Source organism: Camelus bactrianus, chromosome 6, assembly GCF_048773025.1.
Source record: "Camelus bactrianus isolate YW-2024 breed Bactrian camel chromosome 6, ASM4877302v1, whole genome shotgun sequence".
In the NCBI taxonomy this organism is placed as follows: Eukaryota; Metazoa; Chordata; class Mammalia; order Artiodactyla; family Camelidae; genus Camelus; species Camelus bactrianus.
This window is the reverse complement of record NC_133544.1, coordinates 43692095-43711458: the sequence shown is the minus strand read 5'-3', so window position 1 is coordinate 43711458 and position 19364 is coordinate 43692095. Positions and strand designations below refer to the sequence as shown.

The following is a 19364-nucleotide window of genomic DNA, read 5'->3' as shown; positions in this document are numbered from 1 at the left end:
TCAATCCCCAGTACCTCCATCAAAAAATTAGTAAATAAGTAAGTAAACCTAATTAACTCCCTCCTTCTCCTACCAAACAAACAAACAAACAAAAAAACCCCAAACCCGCCAAAACCAAACAAAGTAGCCTGGTGAAGACTTGACGTAGCTTGTGAGGCAGCCGTGAGCAGATGGCGACTAGGGCTGTGTAACATGGGAGTGCTGGGCCGCGGGAGGGCTCCGCTGAGACCGGCAGAATCAATACGCAGTGAGCCGTGTCTGCAGACGCGTGGTTTTTTCCCGCAGCACCCGGCCGGCCGCCAGGCTGCAGGTGCAGAAAGGACATGGCTGGCTGAACTGACCCACCGTTGGAGTTTAGTCAGTATGGTGGAGCAGAGGGTCAGTGGAGAAGGAGATTAAAGTTGCTGATAAGAGAATGAAGTGCACATGGATAGGAAAGGGCTTGTGCATAGTCTGGATAGGAAAGAAAGTTAAAAGCGGAGGGGTCCTATTTGAAGAACCGGGAACAATCAAAGGAGTCATGGGGATGTAAGAATGAGAAGGATACAGGCTTATGATCCAAGAGGAGAATATGGAATTCAGGGGTGGAAAAGATGCTGAAGTCAGTCAAGAGACAAGACTGTTGAGTCCAGGGCCAAAGTCCTCACGACAACGACAGCGGAGAAGGAACGGGAGGCTCATAGGTGGCAGCACCGCGGGGGGAAGTGATAGCAGCCTGGAGGCCGCAGTGAGGAGCCAGGAGAAGGCGTACTGGTATTGGCTCCTTGACTGTGAAAACGGAGATGAGGGGAAATGTGTCCTCTTTTCTCAAGAAGGCTGCACACAAAGCAATTTTCTTAGATTTCAATCAACGTAACGACAGAAAGTCAGAGGAAGCACAGGTGTTGTAGACAAAGGAGAGGTTTGGAAGGGAAGATAAGCAGTGATGGGGAAGATGAACCAGGACAGAAATGAGAGGAAGCAGAAGGTGGATGAGCCTGGCTTTGAGGCGGGGGCTCAGGGCAGCAGTCAGTCAGGCTGCATAGTGTCGCCCTTGGCACCTGGTACCGTGCTTCTGCAAAGGGCTGTGTGCCCTTGTGATGCTGAGCATGTTTTGATACTTGAATCCAGCAGGAATTTAGTGGTATTTATTGTGTGAGGCATGTTTGCTACAACCAGTTATCTACAGTGCAGCCAGTGTGATGATTCTATTTTAAATTTAAAGTCAGAAGGCATTTAGCACTTACTGTACTGAGACACTGAAAAAAATAAAGATGAATAGGATATGACTCCTCAAAGAATTTATATAATCTAATGTACTTGTGGGAGCATGCTTATCATAACTTTGGGTGGATGGATATATGTATAATTTATTCTCATAAAAATAAGATATATTTACTAACAAAATTCACATATTATGAAAAGTATGTGGTAAAAAAAAAATTACCTAGGAACCATCACCCACAATGATCATTGTGTGAGTCTGACATTGTAAAAAGTTTGAAAGGTATCCTTCCAGACTTTAAAATGAAAAACATTTACTGTGCTGAGAGGTCACTGGTCTTAGTGAGAGCAGTATATGTGTGTGTGTGTGTATAAAGGGTCAAATTATGCATGTTGTTTCTAATCTGCCTTTAAAACTCCTATTATGGATTATCTTTCATGTCAATACATACAATCATTCAGCGTAATAGATCTGTATTTCTGTTTGTAACAGCTATATAGTATTCTATTTCATATAAGTGCAATTTATTTGCTAGTCTTGATACATATTCAGAATATCTACAATTTTTGACTATTATAAAAATTATGTATGTGATACTCTCATATTTTCCTTTGGAAAACCTGCATATCCCCTCAGGAGAAATTCCTAGAAGGAATATTGATGGATCAAATCACATTTTGTTTTGTGGTGACTCTCCAGTGGCTCCTACTACCCTTAGACAAGCTGCAGATTCCTGAGTGTGGTGTCCAGGACCCCCTCCCCTTTCTACGTCATTTCTTGCTCTGCCCCCACTCTCACACTCTGCCCTCCAGCTATATTTGAACCTCTGAATTGCAGTTTCTGTACTAAATCGTATTTCCCATCTCTAGGGCTTTGCAGCTATGGTTCCTCTGTCTGGAAAGCCTTAGTTTATTTAATTGTTCGAGACTCTCGATCTCAGCCTGGAACTTCCATCTGGAAGTTTCCCCTGACTTGCTAAAGTTGGCTTGGTTATTCTTTCTGATTCCGTAGAACCCTATACCTGTTGTGGGAATTTCATTTTATCCCCATCACAACATTTATAATACTTTATAGTTAACTGTTTATCTTCTTCACTAAATTGTAATCTCCTTGAAGGTTGAAATAGACTTTTTCTCAGTGTTGAGTTTCCTATTTTTAAGATGGTACCTAGTATGTAGGGCACACTGATAAATATTTGTGGAATTAGTTAATGAATGGTAATACAGAGTCTGTCTCCTCATCTGACTCTTCCTCCCCCCACCCACCCCTCCGCCCAGCCAGCTCTGGAAGAACTCAGGACCTGTCATGTCACCACAGCAGCAGAGTTAAGTTTACACCAGATATAAGATTCATTTTATTTTCTCGTACTTCTGTATGTGGAACATTTTCAGTCCTACTTCTTACTTAGAATTTCACAGAATAGAAAGAAAAGGCATCAGAAAATAGGGAAGAAGATATAAATCTCTAGAGTGTAAATCCTGGCAAAAATGGCAACTCAGGTTAACCACAGCAGAATCAAATGATTCTGTTTTTAATACTTTGAAAAAAGATTTACTTACCTTTTTGAATTAAAGTTTATCAGTTGAAATAGATGCTTTTTGGGGGGATAGTTTTTTTTTTTTATCATAATCAAGTTTCTTTTGGTTTGAAGAGGACAGAACCCTCTTCAGAGTAGCTTAGGATAAAAAGGAACTGTATTTGGAAGGACACTGCTGTCTAGGAGACTTGGGGGAAAGTGAACCCTGGTCCCCAGAAAGGGAGAACCATAGTGGGCTCTTGCTGGCTTGTGCTGTGTCACTGTTCCATCCCCCTCTTCAGATCAGCTCTCCCTGGGTCCACTGAGGTCGAGTGGGCAACCCAGGGCAATTGTTTATGGAGGGGGGAGGGGGAGGGCCGGGTCACATGGTATAAAATGGATGTTTGATGCTGCATCTTGGGGTACAGTTTGCAGACAGGAGTAAATAGTTATTGGGCCGGAAGGAGGAGTGAAAAGGGTCTTCTATAGATTAACCTGATTAGAAATTAAGTCTGAATCTTTTTTACTTAAAGAATATTAAGCATAGTGAGTTGTAACAATTTTGGTCAGATATAGTCTCTATGCTATAAAAATATACAGTTACTGTAGTGTTCTGGAAATAACATATCCTGTCATGTTCCAAACAATGCAAAGGAAGTACATAATTATGTAAAATTTTTATAATAGTTTTAATTTTTTTATAATACTTACCTAAAAATATTTTATATTATAACTTCAAGTTCAAAAACAAGTAATTCTGTTATTTTTTTTTATAGGTCATGCCTTGACTGCATTGGTAAAAATGCTATAATTTTAGAAAGTCAGATATCTCTATTACCTCCTAAACTTCTCCAACAAGTACTCAAAAAAATAACATTTTGGACTGCAGCTAATCACCGAGAAGAACAAAGAGCTCAAAAAGAAGAAAAAGAAAAGAAGTGTCAGTGGATCAGTAGCGATTAAGTTGTAATGTACTCTGTATATTTAATATGTTTAAACATTTTAATCAGACTGTATGTTTACCCCCTAAATTGAAGGCTTTATTCAGAAGATAAAATTTGAAACAAAAATTCTATGTTAAAGTGATTATATGGCATGAGATATATAGGAAGAAGATGTTAATGGCAGATTAATTTATATTTATATTTGCAAATTAATTTCCTTATCAGCTGCAGAAAAAAAATATAGTTTCTGAAAGTCAGTACAATTGTATGGGACTTTAACTCACTGTGTCCTCTTTACTGGAAAGATTATACAGACTTGTAGAGAATAAGAAATTACCCCCAAGGACTTTAGGAATCCCCCAACACAATGATAGAGATATATATGCAAACATTTCATATCAACTTTCAGAAAGAATAGATTTTTCTTGCCTTTACAATTACTTAAACCTTTCCATTAAATAACTCAGTTGTTTAAATAACTTCTCCTTAAATTACTAATATAGTTGGCCAAAATGATAAAATAGGCAAACACTGCTATGGTATTAGATTTTGAACTTCTGCCCTTTAGCACTTACCTAGTAAAGTATTCTTAAGCATCATTGCAACTTTTCCTCACATGTATTTGAGTTGGGGAATAAATGTCTTCAATTGTCTTTCTGTTACCCCTAAGTTACTAGTTTGTCCAGTTTTACAGGTACATAAAGACCATGTTTTAAAGTGTCTAAAGTAGAGATTTCTTTATTCATACTGGCTTTGAAATATTGAGAGGCAATATGTTGATTAAATTTTGAGACACATTAAAATACATTTTGCCTTGGAGGAGTGCTTCTAAAGTAATTTTCATAAATTATGAAATGGGATGATCACCTAGTAATTTGCATTTCTAGAAACCCTCTGTTTGGCCCACACCATCCTGCAGAGTTGGTGCAGAAGACCCAGGATATTCAAAATATGTTATCTTCTCATTTGTTTTCAGTTTTCACTGCCTAGAAGGAAATGGAACACAAGTATTTATTTAATTTTCCTTGAAATAGTACTTTTGCCATAATTAAGAAATTGTTCATTTATCATAGTCATACCCTTCCACTGAATTACTTATAACAATGAATTACTAAAAAGCTTGGTATATAAAATTACTCTCTACAATCCACCATGCAAGTTGTCTCTGAAATTTAAAATGTTATAGTAAATATATTTCTATATTGAAATAGATGTGTAATTTATAATGAAAATTACAGTAGTGTGTAATACCATTAAATTTTAGAGATATATTTTATATATCTGTTCTGTATTTTGGATGTGTAAATCTTCTATTTATGTATTGAAATATCTTGTGTTTACATTTTATTTATTATACAAACTACATAGAATTACTATTTTCCTAGTTTTGTTAGTGTGAACCAGTCATTAGACTTGATTGTGTAAACAATATTTCAGTGTAAGTTTTAATTTTTTTCTTACTATTTTTAGGCTGAATAACAGATTTAGAAAGTGAATCTCACAGGTAATATACATCTTAAAAGTAATTATTTTGTTACTATGAACATCTGTATCAGCATTCTGTATTTAAGGGGAAAAAAATCACACCCTATTCGTGATAGATGACTTTGAATGGAATGAAACATTTTTTTTTTCTGGGGTTTAATTCTTTTTTTTTTAATTGAGTTGTAGTCAGTTTACAATGTTGTGTCAGTTTCTGGTGTACAGCACAATTTTTCAGTCATACGTGAACATACATATATTAATTTTCATATTCTTTTTCACTGTGAGCTACTAAAAGATCTTGAATATATTTCCCTGTGCTATACCATGGAATGAAACTTTAAAATGGCTTCTGGATTATGTGAATACCTCCTCTAGCCTCTTAGAAAAGCATTTCTGTTTTTAAATGGTTTACTTAGAAGTTGAATTAGCCCCCTCAAAATGCACACTTTCATTTAGGCTTCAAGAGAATGAAAATCTATACATTATTTATGGCACATAAAACTGGTGCTGTTCTTACTTGATTTAATATATTGTGCTACTTCAACAAGTTGTATGTCCTGAGATATCCCCATAATACGAGTGGCAGGGAATTCTGATCTGATCTTCAGTTTCTAAAACTTGGCTTAAACCAGCGCTTCCCTGCTCTTAGATGTAGAAATTCTAGGAGCTGGCAAAGCCAGTTTTGAACATCCCAGTGAAGCAGTATTCCTTCCTGATTTCTTACCACTGATGGTTTACTATCAACTTTTGTGCTGCTGACCTGTGCCGTGTATGGGAGCCCAGGGCAACAACAGACTAATAACTTTATCTCTGAACTCTCCCTTACTGGTTCTCTATTTGAAAGATGACTCTAGAGGGTTGACTCTTTTTTTCCCAGGTGGTTCACAAAATAGGTTTCCAGTCTGGTTTTCAAGGAAAGAGAATTTCTGGCCATCTTTATTATGTCTATCAGGATATCCCTCCAATGTCAGCAAGGATTCTTTTGAGGTATTACCATTTTTTGAATGATAATAGTAAATAGCGTATCAAAGTTAGTGTCCATTTTTTCCAAATATTATCTTTGCATAAACACCTTTAAAAAATTATTAGTCTTTTGATAGAAACTTTAAAATATTCTTTAGCACTTCATACTGTCAGCCCAGGAACAAAGCGATGTTTTCACCAAAACACATTTATATGTATGTATGTGTGAGAAAGAAATAATTATAAACTCACTAAAATAGAACAATTTTCAGGGAAGTATATACTGTCTGACAAATTAAAATTGTGATTGCAGAACATTTCAAAGGAAAAGAAGTAGTTTTAAGAAACAAATAATACCCCGTGCCTACCTTTTTTTGGGTGCCTGTTTTCCCATTGTATTAGTGTGATTCTATTGGGATTTCCAGTTTGATGAAATTACCATACAGTCCAGCATGTGGGTACAGCAAGAACTTTTATTTTTTGGTATAATGGACTGAATGTTTGTATTCCCACAGAATTCATGTGTTGAAACCCTAATCTCCAATGTGATGGTCTTTGGAGGTGAGGTATTTTGAGAGGTAATTAGGTTTAGATGAGGTCATGAGGGTGAGGACCCAATGATGGGATTAATGTCCTTACAGGAAGAGGAAGAGTTCAGATTGCACTCTCTCTCTCTCTCACTCTCTCTCTCTCTCTCACTCTCTCTCTCTCTCACTCTCGCTCTCCCCAACTCACGGAGATGCAGTGAGAAGGCATCTGCAAGGCAGGAAGAGGGCCCTCACTAAGAACCAAATCTGTCAGCACATGATCTTGGACTTCCCAGCCTCCAGAACTGTGAGAAATAAATATCTGTTGTTTAAGCCGTTCAGTTTATGGTATTTTGATACAGCAGCCTCAGCTAAGACACACCTGAAATCCACAGTTTACATTAGGGTTCATTTTTGGTGGTGTACTTTTTATGGGTTTAGACAAATGTATACTAACCTGTGTCCAACTTTATACAAACTAGTTTCACTTCCCTAAAAATCCCATGTGTCCTGCCGCATCATTCCTCCTTCCCCTCTAAACCCTGGCAACCATGGATGTTTTATTGTCTCCATAGTTTTGCCTTTTCCACAGTGTTACATAGTTGGAATCATATAGTGTGTGCCCTTTTCAGATTGGCTTATTTCATTAGTAATATGCGTTTGTTTCCTCCATGTTTTTTCATGGCTTGAAAAGATGGCTCATTTCTTTTCAGCACTGAATGATACTCCATTGTCTGGATGTACCACAGCCATTTTTTACAATTTTCTACATAGATAATCATGAACAAAGGTGGTTTTGTTTGTTTCTTTCCAACTTTAATTTCCTCCTCTTGTCTTATTGTATTAGCTAGGACATCCAGTAGTATGTTGAAAAGTAGTGGTGAGAGAGGGACATCCTTCCCTTGTTCCTGATCTTAGTAAGAAAGACTCTAGTTTCTCATCATTAAGGACAATACTGACTGTAGGTTTTTTGTAGATGTTCCTTATCAAATTAAGGATGTTCCTCTCTATTCTTGTTTGCTGAGTTTTTTTTTTTTTAATCATGAATAGGTGTCAGATGTTGTTAAATGCTTTTTCTGCTTCTATTAATAAGTTCATGTGATTTTTTTCTTTTTTAGCTTGTCGATATGATGGATTACATAGGTTGATCTTTGAATGTTAACCAACCTTGCATACCTGGGATAAGTCCCACTTGGTCACAGTGCATAATTCTTTTTAAATTTTTTTGTATTTGATTTGCTAATAATTTGTTGAGCATCTTTGCATTTATGTTCATGAGAGATACTGGTCTGTTGTTTTCTTGTGATGTCTTTGTCTGGTTTTGGTATTTGGGTAATGTTGGCCTCAAAATGAGTTAGGAGGTATTCTCTCTGCTTCTGTCTTCTAAAAGAGATTGTAGAAAATTGGTGTAATTTCTTCCTTAAATGTTAGAATTTACCAGTGGCCCCATCTGTGCCTGCTGCTTTCTGTTCTGGAAGGTTATTATTGATTCGATTTCTTTAGTAGATATAGGCCTATTCAGATTATCTATTTCTTGTTATATGAGATTTGGCAGATTGTGTCTTTCAGTGACTTGGTACATTTCACCTAACTTATCAGATATGTGGGCACAGAATTGTTCATAATATTTATTATCCTTTTAATGTCTATGGGATCTGTAGTGATGTTCCCTGTTTCATTTCTGATACTAGTAATTTGTGGTTTTTTTTTCTTAGCCTGGCTAAAGGCTTATTGATTTCATTATCTATTCAAAAAATCAGCTTTTGGTTTTATTGCTTTTTCTCTATTGATTTTCAGTTTCATTGGTTTCTGTTTCTTTTCATCATTTCGTTATTGCTTTTATTCTGCTTATTTTGGATTTGATTCATTCCCCTTTTTCTAGTTTCCCAAGATGGAAACTTAGATGATTGATTTTAGATCTTCTTTTTTAATATATGCACTCAATGCTATACATTTCTAAGTACTGCTTTTACCTACATCACGAATTTTGATAATCTGTAAACACACAAGCAGTGGCTAGGGAAGGAATTTCAGGTTCTGAAAATTTTAGTTTGGAAAGCCTTTTGTCGTTGTTCAAAGTACTCCTACATAGTGTTCCCAGCGAAAAGGTGGGGAAGGGAGAGGATAAAGCACACGCATCTCCACAAACACATCCAAGTATAGAAGCACCATTAGATTAGGGAATTCAGATGTAGTCTAGTCTAACCTTATTTTACAGGTGAGGAATCACGTTTAGATTACATACAATAATTCTCAAATTCCTCCTGACCTAACTTAAATGTATTATATAAAAATGTAAGAAAAAAGTGTCTGTGTGTTTGTGAATAGGATTCACTCTCCTCCCTGAAGGCCTGGGGTGGTGACGGTTTCTGAAACAGTTTGGGAGCACTAAGAAGATGCACCACTAAATTAAGATTTCTACTGGACCACAGGGGCCTGTGGAGAGGGAAATGCCTTGAACCGGTCCGCGGACTCAATCAGGGCGGCACGCAGTCTGGGACCTGCCGTGCACACCCGCAGGGATCGCCTCAGGGAAGCTGCGGAGCGGTCGCGGCTGGACCAGGGGGGAGGTGAGAGGCTCCACCTCCAACCCACACCCCTACCCGGTGTCCTCGGGAAGACAGGGCACTACTCGGAAACCCCGAGACCAGAAACTTACTAGGCGAGCAATTTCACTTCCTCCTTTCAGGCCGTTTGAGAACATTCCTCAATCGAACAAGGCCTTCTCGGGAAGAAGCTTTTTTTTTTTTTTTTTTTCGAGAATCTGGTTAATTCAGCATATCCTTGCAGTGAAAGGAGGCTCGGAGTGTGCTTGGAAGTCCCTCTAGCTTCGGCGACCGGACTTTCGCGAAGACCGAGGCGCCTCGGAGTCGGACCGTCGGGACGGCGGCGGCGGGAGGACCCGGCGGCGGGAGGACCCCGCTCTGGGGGCGCTGAGCGTCGGCCACGCTTCCGGAGCCCGGCAGGCGGCGTCAGCGGAACGGGCGGTTCCGGCCGCGGCGTAAACAAGAGCCGTCGGCGGCGAGAAGCGAGCTGGAGGCGGGGCGGATAGGCTAGAAGCTCGCACCGGGCTGAGGCGGACCTCGGCCCTCCCCGCTCCGTGCCCTGCGCCCTCGCCGCCCCCCGCCCCGCCCCCCGCCCCGCCCCCCGCCCAGGTGGCGAGAGGCCGTCCTCGCTGAGGCGGCCGGGAGGACGCGAGCGCGGGCGGCGAGGGAGCGGCCCTGACGCCGTGTCTTTCGCCGCCGCCTCCTCGCCTCGCGCCGCCGTGCGATTCTTTCTTCTTTTTCCTTTGTCTTCACCCCCTTCGCGGGTGTGGGAATTGCTGTGGACCGCGGTGCAGCCTCAAGATGGCCGATGGCTACGAAGACCTGCGGGAGGACGACCTCCCGGGGCCGGCCTACGAGGGCTACGAGTCCTCGGAGCTTGCCTGCCCCGCCGAGCGCAGCGGCCACGTAGCCGTCAGCGACGGGCGCCACATGTTCGTCTGGGGCGGCTACAAGGTCAGTGGGTGTCCGGGCGGCGGCGGCGGCGGGCGTCGCGCGGCTCTTAACCCGGCGCCGGGACGGAGGGCCGGGCGGGAAGGCCAAGCGGCCGCCGAGGCGTCCCCCGCCTCCCTCACGTCGCGACTCCGCCCGTGGGTTCCTTCTCTGCGAGTGCGGGAGCCGTCCCACGGGTCTCCAGAGCCCGACCCAAGGCTCCTGGGCAGCTGTCACGCCGACCTTTTGCTTACAAAGCCCGCTCCCCTCTCCCCCAGCCCCGCGCTGCTCGCGGCGGCCCTGCGCGCCCGGTCCGACCTCCCAGCGTTATTTCGGGGGAGGGCCCGTTGGGCCGTGCATCACGAGGAAATGTGTTTTACATAGAAAGACTTGGGAGTGTGTAAGAGGTAACGGTGCGTGATGTCACTCGTATGCTTTATCGGGCCTACCTAGGAGCGCATTACCCTCTGGAACTGGGGTTATGCGGCCCGCTCTTGGGGTGACCCCTGTGCAGGAAAATCCGTCAGAATTCCGAAACGCCTTGAATGAGGCGATTCAGGAGTCCTGTTAGGATCCCAGCCACACCTGTGCACCTGCCAGCCCAGTGTTTGAACGTTTCGGGGCTGTTTTCCTTTTGATTTCAGTGGAGAAAGGGTTGAGATTTTTCAAAAGAAACCCCTATTAAGAAAATAAATGGAAACGCTCTACCGATAACCGAGAAAATCAACAGCAACCGTTTTAACTACAGAGTGCAGCTCTTTGACACCCCCCCGCCCCCAATCATAAACATTGTGGTTAGTTACCAGTTTAGAGCATTTAGTTGCGTTTCTTCTCTTCCTCTCGCAGGGAATCCTAACCCAGGTGTCTTGCATTTAAACCTTGCTCGCTGGTTCTCCTGCCCTTTTGCTTGAAGAGTTTCCCAGTAACACTCCACATTCTAGAATTGTTTTATTTCATTCCCTGGGCTGGCTTTGATCTATTCCTACCAAACATTATTCTTTTTAGTCCCTTTTGGTTTTAAAAATGATTCCCCCCTGCCCCTGTTTGTATAAAATCTAGTACACTACACCCGTGCCTTCCATGACTTGTTCTGTGATTCCGGTAATAGATTTTTAGCTTATGGTACTGTTCCAACTTTAGTATATGTGCTGCCGAAGCGAGCACAGCTTATGGTACTGTTGATGTGATCATAGTTGACCATTTTTTAGGTGACTCTGAAAAGATAGATGGGATAAACTGCTAAAGCCATCCTGATTACTTCATTTGGTTTAACCAGAGAATTTTTTCTTTTTGCCAATCCTAATGAATCTGGAATATTTTCCCCAGCCTCCAATGAGTATGTTTTTAGAGGAGGGTATTTGGTAGGAGGAAGGGGACCGGTATGTGGTGACCTGTATTAAAATATAATTAATTCCCTTGGAGAAAAGTAAACGTGTTAGTCTTCAGTCTGAACTACTTTATTCATCATCCTATTTGTAAAAATCAGCAATATTGAGGGGATGGGACTTCTCACAAAGGAGGAAGATGGGGACAAGGAGGGTTGTCAGAGTGGAAGATTTCTGAAGGTGAGCTTGGAGGGCCTGGATGCCTGGGGCTGAGGCAGACTGGAGAAGCATGATCCGTGAAGCAAGCTGTGGTACCAGGCTATCCTCCACATTTTGGCTAGAAGCCCTAAGAGTTAGCATAAAATGGGAAGCCCTTGGGTATTGTTCTGATGGCAGTAAACCCTAGCTTCCTGCTCAGAAGTCAGGTTTCCTCCCTGGGCCAGGCTTATCTACTCCGGGTAGATTACTACCGTCTTGCTTCCAGCCTTTCCTTTTCGAAAGTGGTGGAGTGGAGAGAGAAATGTTTATGTGGCCAGCTGTTCTAGTCTGTATAATACTCAAGCTTTTAAGACTCTGGCACCCATTCTCAGTGAACTGTAATTGTTTGCTGTATGTGGACCTTGTTCAGAAAGTGGCCAGGGAGGTTCAAAGGCTGGAGAATTCAGGCAATGGTTGAAGTTGCAAATTCAGGGAAAGAAGGTTAGAATCCTAGTTTCACCATTACTTGCTAAGGAACCTTGGGCAAATTACTCACCTGCCTAAAAAACCCACTTTCTTGTAATACCAACTATATCTTAGGTTTGTTGTGAGGATGAAACAATAAGCTCTGGATAGCACTTAGCTGCTTCTGGCATATGGTAAGCTCAGCCTGTTACCTGAAGGGAAATGGAGCAGAAAAAGGAGCTTAAAATTTTGCACAAAATTTATATCTGCAGTTCTGCCCTCTCTGCTTCTTAGTAGAGAATGAATGGGTGAAAGGGGAGAATGGCTAGAAAACTTCACATCACATGTTAGTGTGAATCAGGTACTTTCAAAGTAGACCTTTCTTTAGCCTGCCCACTATGGCAGGCCCCCTGTAAAGTCATGCAACTGAAATTTGGTGCAGGGACTGTTCAGGATAAAGCGGCCTTAGAGATTTCCCTCAGATCTCTTAACTCCCTACCCTCCCTCAACTGCTGTATCAGAAGTTTGAATTGAGGGCTGTCTGTATTAACCATTACCTTGAGTATGTGGCATTGGGGCAGGGAGGGTTGTGCATTTGATAGAATTATTAAGCTCTATTTAAGTTTTCATACTCTCAGTATCTCAAAAAAGATAGATATGAAAAAATATACAGTGGTGCCTCTTTACCAATTATTTTTTATATTTGCTTTTTTTTTTTTGGCTTTTTTTAGAGTAATCAAGTTAGAGGATTATATGACTTCTATCTGCCGAGAGAAGAACTGTGGATCTACAACATGGAAACTGGAAGATGGTAACTGTGGATATTATGAAAATCCAGATAAATTGCAAACAAAAACATACTCTGTAAAACCCATTCTAATGAATAAAAATACTTTAATTAAAGAGGTTAAGGTCTCTACATATTTTGAAAACAGTGTTCTGCTAGTTTAGCTTAGCTGCTTTAGCATCTCTGCAGTAGTTCAGTAGTTACTAGATGCTTTTATGACCTTTGAAAAAATTTCTGTTCAGAGCTGAGTGAAGTATTATAGTAATATTAAAGATGTAGAGGCTTCAGATTCTGGGATGGAAATACAGAAGTTCCCTATTTATTTTTTTCAAGATTTTATATGTTCTGTTATGCAGTCTCTTGAATGAGAAAAGAATTTCTAGATTGTATCTGCTAGAAATAAAGGTAGTGTTCTATTTTAATGAACTCTAATATTAAAATATCTATGTAGATCTCTTTGCAATTAACTTAAATTTGCCTTCCATACAAACTGGGCATATTCTGAAAGCACCTTTTGCCAGTCTCATAAAAGCAGTACTCAAGAGTATGTTCTTAGCAGAATTAATGTGATTCTCAAAATACTGGGTTGGCTATTTTGGGGGATTTATAAAGTAGTCATCCCCATGGTTTGCTTTGTGAAAGCTTTCTGTGTTACATATTTTAGCATATCATAGACCTCAGACCTAGGAGAATAGTAGCCCCTCTTGATCAAGAGTTCAGTTAAAAATAAATTAGGATTATTTTTAGACGTAGCCCATCAGTGTCAGTCTAGCTGTTTAATGACCTTTTTCTAGAGAACTAGAAATTCATACTAGTATTCCTTTAAAGGGGAGTTCTACATTTTTTTTTTAACAATTCAGCCCCATGAGGAATTTTTAAATATTAGTCTGTCAAAACTTAAGAGTTTAGCATAGATAAAGTGATACTGTGAGCAAAAGACCCTGAGTGTTAATTAATATTCCGAATCTTAGGATTCTTAGCTTTCTGACTCAGATTCACTTTTATCTTCAGAATGAGTTAAAACATGTAAAGAGCAGTCAGAGGAGTGCCTGGCCTATAGTATAGTATAGTCTGCAGTCTTATATCAGGTCTGAATCAGATTCATTTGAACGGCTAAAAGGTGACTGAGTTAAAGACACCTATTAATCTGTCAGCTGGGATACCGAAGTGTTTTTCATTTTGGGTTCTTGGTCCGCTCAAAAACAAAAACAAAACGATTATTTTTGGCCAAGTGAACAAAAAAGCAAATGATTTAGTTTGAGAAACGTAAGATGGTTTACTCCTAGAATAAGAAAATATGACAGGTAGGCTTTTAGATCCTCCCATTCTGCCCACGTGTAGACCCGCCGGCTCAGCCTGCAGAATGGGTGAAGAGGGGTGAGTTCTTGTAACTAATTTTAGAGCCAGAAGAGACCCTCGACATACCTATTCAGCCTGCTGGTTTTATTTTTTCCCCTTTATTGTGGGAATAGAAGTAGAAGAAAAAGGAATAGATTTTTGCATTTCTTTTTGAGAAATTTAATTAATTCATTTTTTCCCCCTCAGGAAAAAAATTAACACTGAAGGTGATGTTCCTCCTTCTATGTCAGGAAGCTGTGCTGTGTGTGTAGATAGGGTGCTGTATTTGTTTGGAGGACACCATTCAAGAGGCAATACGAATAAGGTTAGTGTTTCTAAGGATTATGGTTCAAGGCAATTTTGTTCTTTTTCAGACATCTTCAGATTTCTAAAGTTAGCCCATACTTATTCCTGTTCCAGTTAAAAAATATATGTACTTGATGATGGTATGAATATGCAGTTTAGTGTTTTGTCTGCCAGTCTGTATTTACCTAGGTTTTTTGTAAAATCAGCTTTGGTTGTAATTTTTTTTTTATTCACTTTTTTTTTAATGGAGGTACAGGGGATTGAACCCAGGACTCCCCTCCCAAATCAGCTTTGGTTGTAAAATCAGAGGTTTTGTAAGGTGTAACTTCTAGGTTTTCTTTTCTTTTTTTTTTTTTTTAATGGAGGTACTGGGGATTGAGCCCAGGACCTCATGCATGCTAAGCATGTGCTCTACCACTGAGCATATTATACCCATTCCCCCAGGTTGCTTTCTTTTTTGTTCTTGGAAGCTGCTTGTTCTCTTAAAAATCTGGAGTGTTAGATGAATATTAGTTAATTACATGAAAACAAGATGCAATCATTGAGGGCAGGGTAAAAGTAACAGGCCACCACTCAAAAGGCTGGAAGGATAAATTAATGCTGATGAAATTTTATATACTAACGTTCCTGGAACATGGCACCATAAGATATTGTTTGGATTCTGTCTGTGTTTTTCCCAAATAGGAAGAAGTTATCAGGTTTTCTTGGGCCAGAAAGAGACAGATGAAATCAGTCAGAAAGGTGCATGTGATATAGGTTGACTCTTAACAATTCATTTCTTTGGCAACTTAGTAAGCACCTTAATGCTGAGCACTTGGTTAGACATTGGAGACAGAGATGAATGATACAGTCCCCAGCGCTAGGAACTTACATTCTAGAAGGGACACATGTAAGTATGACTTCAGTAGCATGAGGAGGAGGAGATAAACAGAGTCTGGCTCATAGTAACAGCTCAGTAAGTACTGATGAATCTGAAAAAGAATCCTTGCCATTGTGTGTGGTAGAAGAGAGGAACAGAAACATCAAAGTCTTCACCCAAGAGGCAGTGTTTGAATTGAATCATGCACTTAGAAGGGATAGCTAAGGTGTAGGGACCAAGATGCAGAGGTATAAGCAAATATGTCTTATTCATGGAAATGCCAAGTGGTTTGGTATAGGTGGAGCACGTGGCTGAAATGGTTTCAAATTTCAGGCTGTGCTCCTAGGAACTCCAGGGATTTCTTTGAGATGCCTTGGGACACCTGTGAGGGGAGCATAATGGTGTTAGGCAGGCTCCAGACTGCCCCTTCCTCCTCCATTTTAACAAGGGTAGCTCCACTTTTATTTTTATATTTAGGCTTTTGATTAAGATTTTGTTTGAAGAAAGGATTATGTGCCTAAAAGGTTTTCTGAGGCACTGCTGTAGGCTGTAATTGAGCCATGTATTTTTCAGGGCCAAGGGAGAGAAAAGTAATTTTGACATAACATGAGGAAGCTTGGGAAAAAGAGAAGCTGTGGCTTTTGTTGGGGGGCGGGGGGGGGGCGGTAGTCAGAGAAATGGTAGTAGTTAGTTCAATGACTGTGGTTATTTTAAGTATGACTGAAAGGAAGCTTTAGGAGTCTTAGAGAAGTAAAAAAAAAAAAGGTAAGATTTATTTAAGTACCTGAACATGAACTCTTTGAAAGAAAGATGAATACTTAATCTTACAAGATTTATCCTTAGCTCCTAGAGTTAAGTAGGCACTTAAGACGTGTTTGTTAAACTGAAATTGAAAGCAAAATTGCTGATTTTTTGGTTAATGTCATCTTGATACCATAAATTAGATCAGTACAACTCAAAGTACCTATCTAAGGCCAAGAATGTAAATCAACACACTTCTACTCCTTCATCAAAAAGGTGTGTATGGGAAAAAATAAGCTGAACTAAACAGGATGCACAGTGACTTTGTAATTGACATTCTGGCTGAAGTTCCTTATCTAAACTCAGACCAGTTAACAGTTTGCAGACTGGCAGCCAGTCTGCAGTTATACTTTTACTAGCACTGAAATAGATGACATTCTTACTGTCATAGATCACAATAAAACTAAATGCCAAGGCAGAATTTCTTTCACATGACAAAATCTAACTGAAATCATTGCTTCTGACAGTTCTACATGCTGGATTCAAGGTCTACAGACAGAGTGCTACAATGGGAGAGAATTGACTGCCAAGGAATTCCTCCATCATCAAAGGACAAGCTTGGTGTCTGGGTATATAAAAACAAGTGAGTTAGCAGCACTATAGGTTTGGGTTTTATGTGGAAAGTGGTTTGCCATTCAAGTAGCCTTAGCCCATAACCACTGTAACTGCAGAACATGCCTTCAAGGGCCCATATGAGGACTAAGTGTAGTGGCAGAGCACTTAACATCGCACCTAAGACACTGTTTGCCATATTAGCCATTATTATTTGAATAAGTATTTCTGTATACTCACGTGTGCCTTCTCAACTCATGGAATATGACAAAATAAGAAAAAAATCTCTTGTGGATGTTGAATTTTTAGTATCTTGGTTTTTTATCAAACAGGTTAATATTTTTTGGAGGGTATGGATATTTACCTGAGGACAAAGTTTTGGGAACTTTTGAATTTGATGAATCGTCTTTTTGGGTAAGTGAAGTTTCATATTTGCACATGGCTTACTTATTAGTCTGTTGACATAATAATATTTTATGTTTGCTATTAGCTTTGTTCATTTTGCCTTGTTAATAAACCAGACAAAGGCTAAGTGATTTTACAAAACATTATTTGTAAAATAACTCAGATTTTTATTATTTGTTTTCTGTAGAATTCAAGTCATCCGAGAGGATGGAATGATCATGTACATATTTTAGACACTGAAACATTTATCTGGAGCCAGCCTGTAACTACTGTGAGTTACTAAAGAATAATGAATTATTAAAGCAAGACTGTTTAGAGAAGAAGGAGTTGGCAGGTAGTGTACAACTGACAGTTCATCATTCTCCAAGGAGTCTAAAACTCAGAGAAGTGTAAGGAATGTACAGACTAAGCCAGTATCTATTACCTAACAGATGTTAAGTGGTACTGTTTGTAATTAAATAAGTGACCTGGTGCTAGACTGGAATTTAAGGTACTCAAACGTTAGATTTCTTTTTCCTCTAACACAGAAGTCATATAATGTGCTAGCTTTTATTTTAAAAGATAAAAGCAAGCAGGCAAACATTTTGTTATATGGACTAGCCCATTCAGTAGTACATCTCCAGAATTAAAATTCCTGGTTTTCGTAGTCATCCTTCAGTACTGCTGTTTAACCAGACGTCTGTACTGCAGCTTAAAAGCTCAAGTGTCTTGCATAATCTTATCTTACATCCAGAAGACTCTTTCTGGTACTTACAGAAAGTTCACTTATTTATTGAATTGCTTTCATGACTTTGCTAGGGTAAAGCACCTTCACCTCGTGCTGCCCATGCCTGTGCAACTGTTGGAAACAAAGGCTTCGTGTTTGGAGGCAGATATCGAGTGAGTAAATAAACAGTTTCAATGATTTGCTTTTGAAATACCCAAAATGATAACTACTTATAATTATCCTTTTTTAGGATGCCAGAATGAATGATCTTCACTATCTTAATCTGGATACATGGGAGTGGAATGAATTGTAGGTATCACTTTAGACAGTTATTTAGAAAAGTTTCTCAAAAACATTTCAGTGGATTTTCCCCTTACTCTCTATTATTAGTATGTAATGTACTTGCTTACATTTTCTGTAACTGTGAATTTAAGTAAACATCACTAAATCCTAAAGAAGGAATTTTATTTTTTTTTATTTTCAGTTCCCGTAAGTGTATGCCTGGCACATAGCATGTTTTCAATGTTTGTTGAAAAGAAAAGGTCTAAAGTTGACTCTACCTTCAAAGAAAATAGTTCATTCTAAAGCATGTAGTTGCTAATACCAAGAAGCCTTTTTAAAGTTTCTTTTCAAAATTCCATATAAATTTATAAAGAAAACAAGTATTCCTCTGCATTACAGTAGCTGCTTTTAAACATAGATATTGTAACTTAGCTATTGTTTTCAGAATTCCACAAGGCATATGCCCAGTTGGCCGATCTTGGCACTCACTAACACCAGTTTCTTCAGATCATCTCTTTCTCTTTGGAGGATTCACCACTGATAAACAGCCACTAAGTAAGTCCTTTAAAAACATAAAGGGAAATATACTTTATGTACCTACTCAAAATCTGATTTATTACCATTCTTGTTAAAGCTGTGCCCTTTAAATATCAATGTCACATTGACAGAGTAACATACTTCATAGCTCGCTCTTTGCTTCATTCAGGTGATGCCTGGACTTACTGCATCAGTAAAAATGAATGGATACGATTTAATCATCCCTATGCTGAAAAACCAAGGTATGAACTATTTAAAAGGTAATTTTTATGCTGAATGAGGTCCATAGAGATGTACAAGGTTGGTAATGACTGAGGAAATTCTGGCTGCATTCAATCCATCATTCTTGTAAAAATCCTAGCATTCACTAAGGTTTAACATTGTACCTTTTGAAAGAAAACCAGTGTATCCTAGTACCAGTGCTTTCTTCTCCATTATCTGTGTGTGAAAAATAGTGCTGGATTTTGATTTTTGCTTCATCATAAAATGGACATGTTTAAAATTTATACTCAAGTTCTTTACTCAAGTGAGTTGAACTGCATCTAGGTTTGTCGTTAAAAAAACTGGAAAAGAAACATTTCAAAATCCTAATGAATGTTAATGGGGGAAAAAAACAACTTTCAGATTTGCATTTGTGCTGTATAACAAAGATTAACAAAGATTAAGTCAAATCATCCAGAAAAACCTA

At 39.5% G+C, this 19364-nt stretch overlaps 2 protein-coding genes across 5 annotated transcripts in view; both read left to right on the top strand.

The window, feature by feature from the left end:
• The window catches only part of KLHDC1 (kelch domain containing 1), a 42569-nt gene extending 38252 nt beyond the window's left edge, over nucleotides 1-4317 (top strand). For all 3 annotated transcript variants that reach the window (XM_074365571.1, XM_074365573.1, XM_074365574.1), the window contains one exon: nucleotides 3497-4317. In XM_074365571.1, the coding sequence (XP_074221672.1) occupies nucleotides 3497-3683 (187 nt within the window). In that variant the 3' untranslated portion in view covers nucleotides 3684-4317. The remainder of the gene's footprint in view (nucleotides 1-3496) is intronic.
• Nucleotides 4318-9515: 5198 nt separating this feature from the next.
• KLHDC2 (kelch domain containing 2) overlaps nucleotides 9516-19364 on the top strand; it is a 55394-nt gene continuing 45545 nt past the window's right edge. For both annotated transcript variants that reach the window (XM_074365576.1, XM_074365575.1), the window contains exons 1-10: nucleotides 9516-10139; nucleotides 12835-12914; nucleotides 14436-14553; nucleotides 16662-16777; nucleotides 17079-17160; nucleotides 17339-17422; nucleotides 17950-18030; nucleotides 18108-18166; nucleotides 18585-18694; nucleotides 18846-18918. In XM_074365576.1, the coding sequence (XP_074221677.1) occupies nucleotides 9987-10139; nucleotides 12835-12914; nucleotides 14436-14553; nucleotides 16662-16777; nucleotides 17079-17160; nucleotides 17339-17422; nucleotides 17950-18030; nucleotides 18108-18166; nucleotides 18585-18694; nucleotides 18846-18918 (956 nt within the window). In that variant the 5' untranslated portion in view covers nucleotides 9516-9986. The remainder of the gene's footprint in view (nucleotides 10140-12834; nucleotides 12915-14435; nucleotides 14554-16661; nucleotides 16778-17078; nucleotides 17161-17338; nucleotides 17423-17949; nucleotides 18031-18107; nucleotides 18167-18584; nucleotides 18695-18845; nucleotides 18919-19364) is intronic.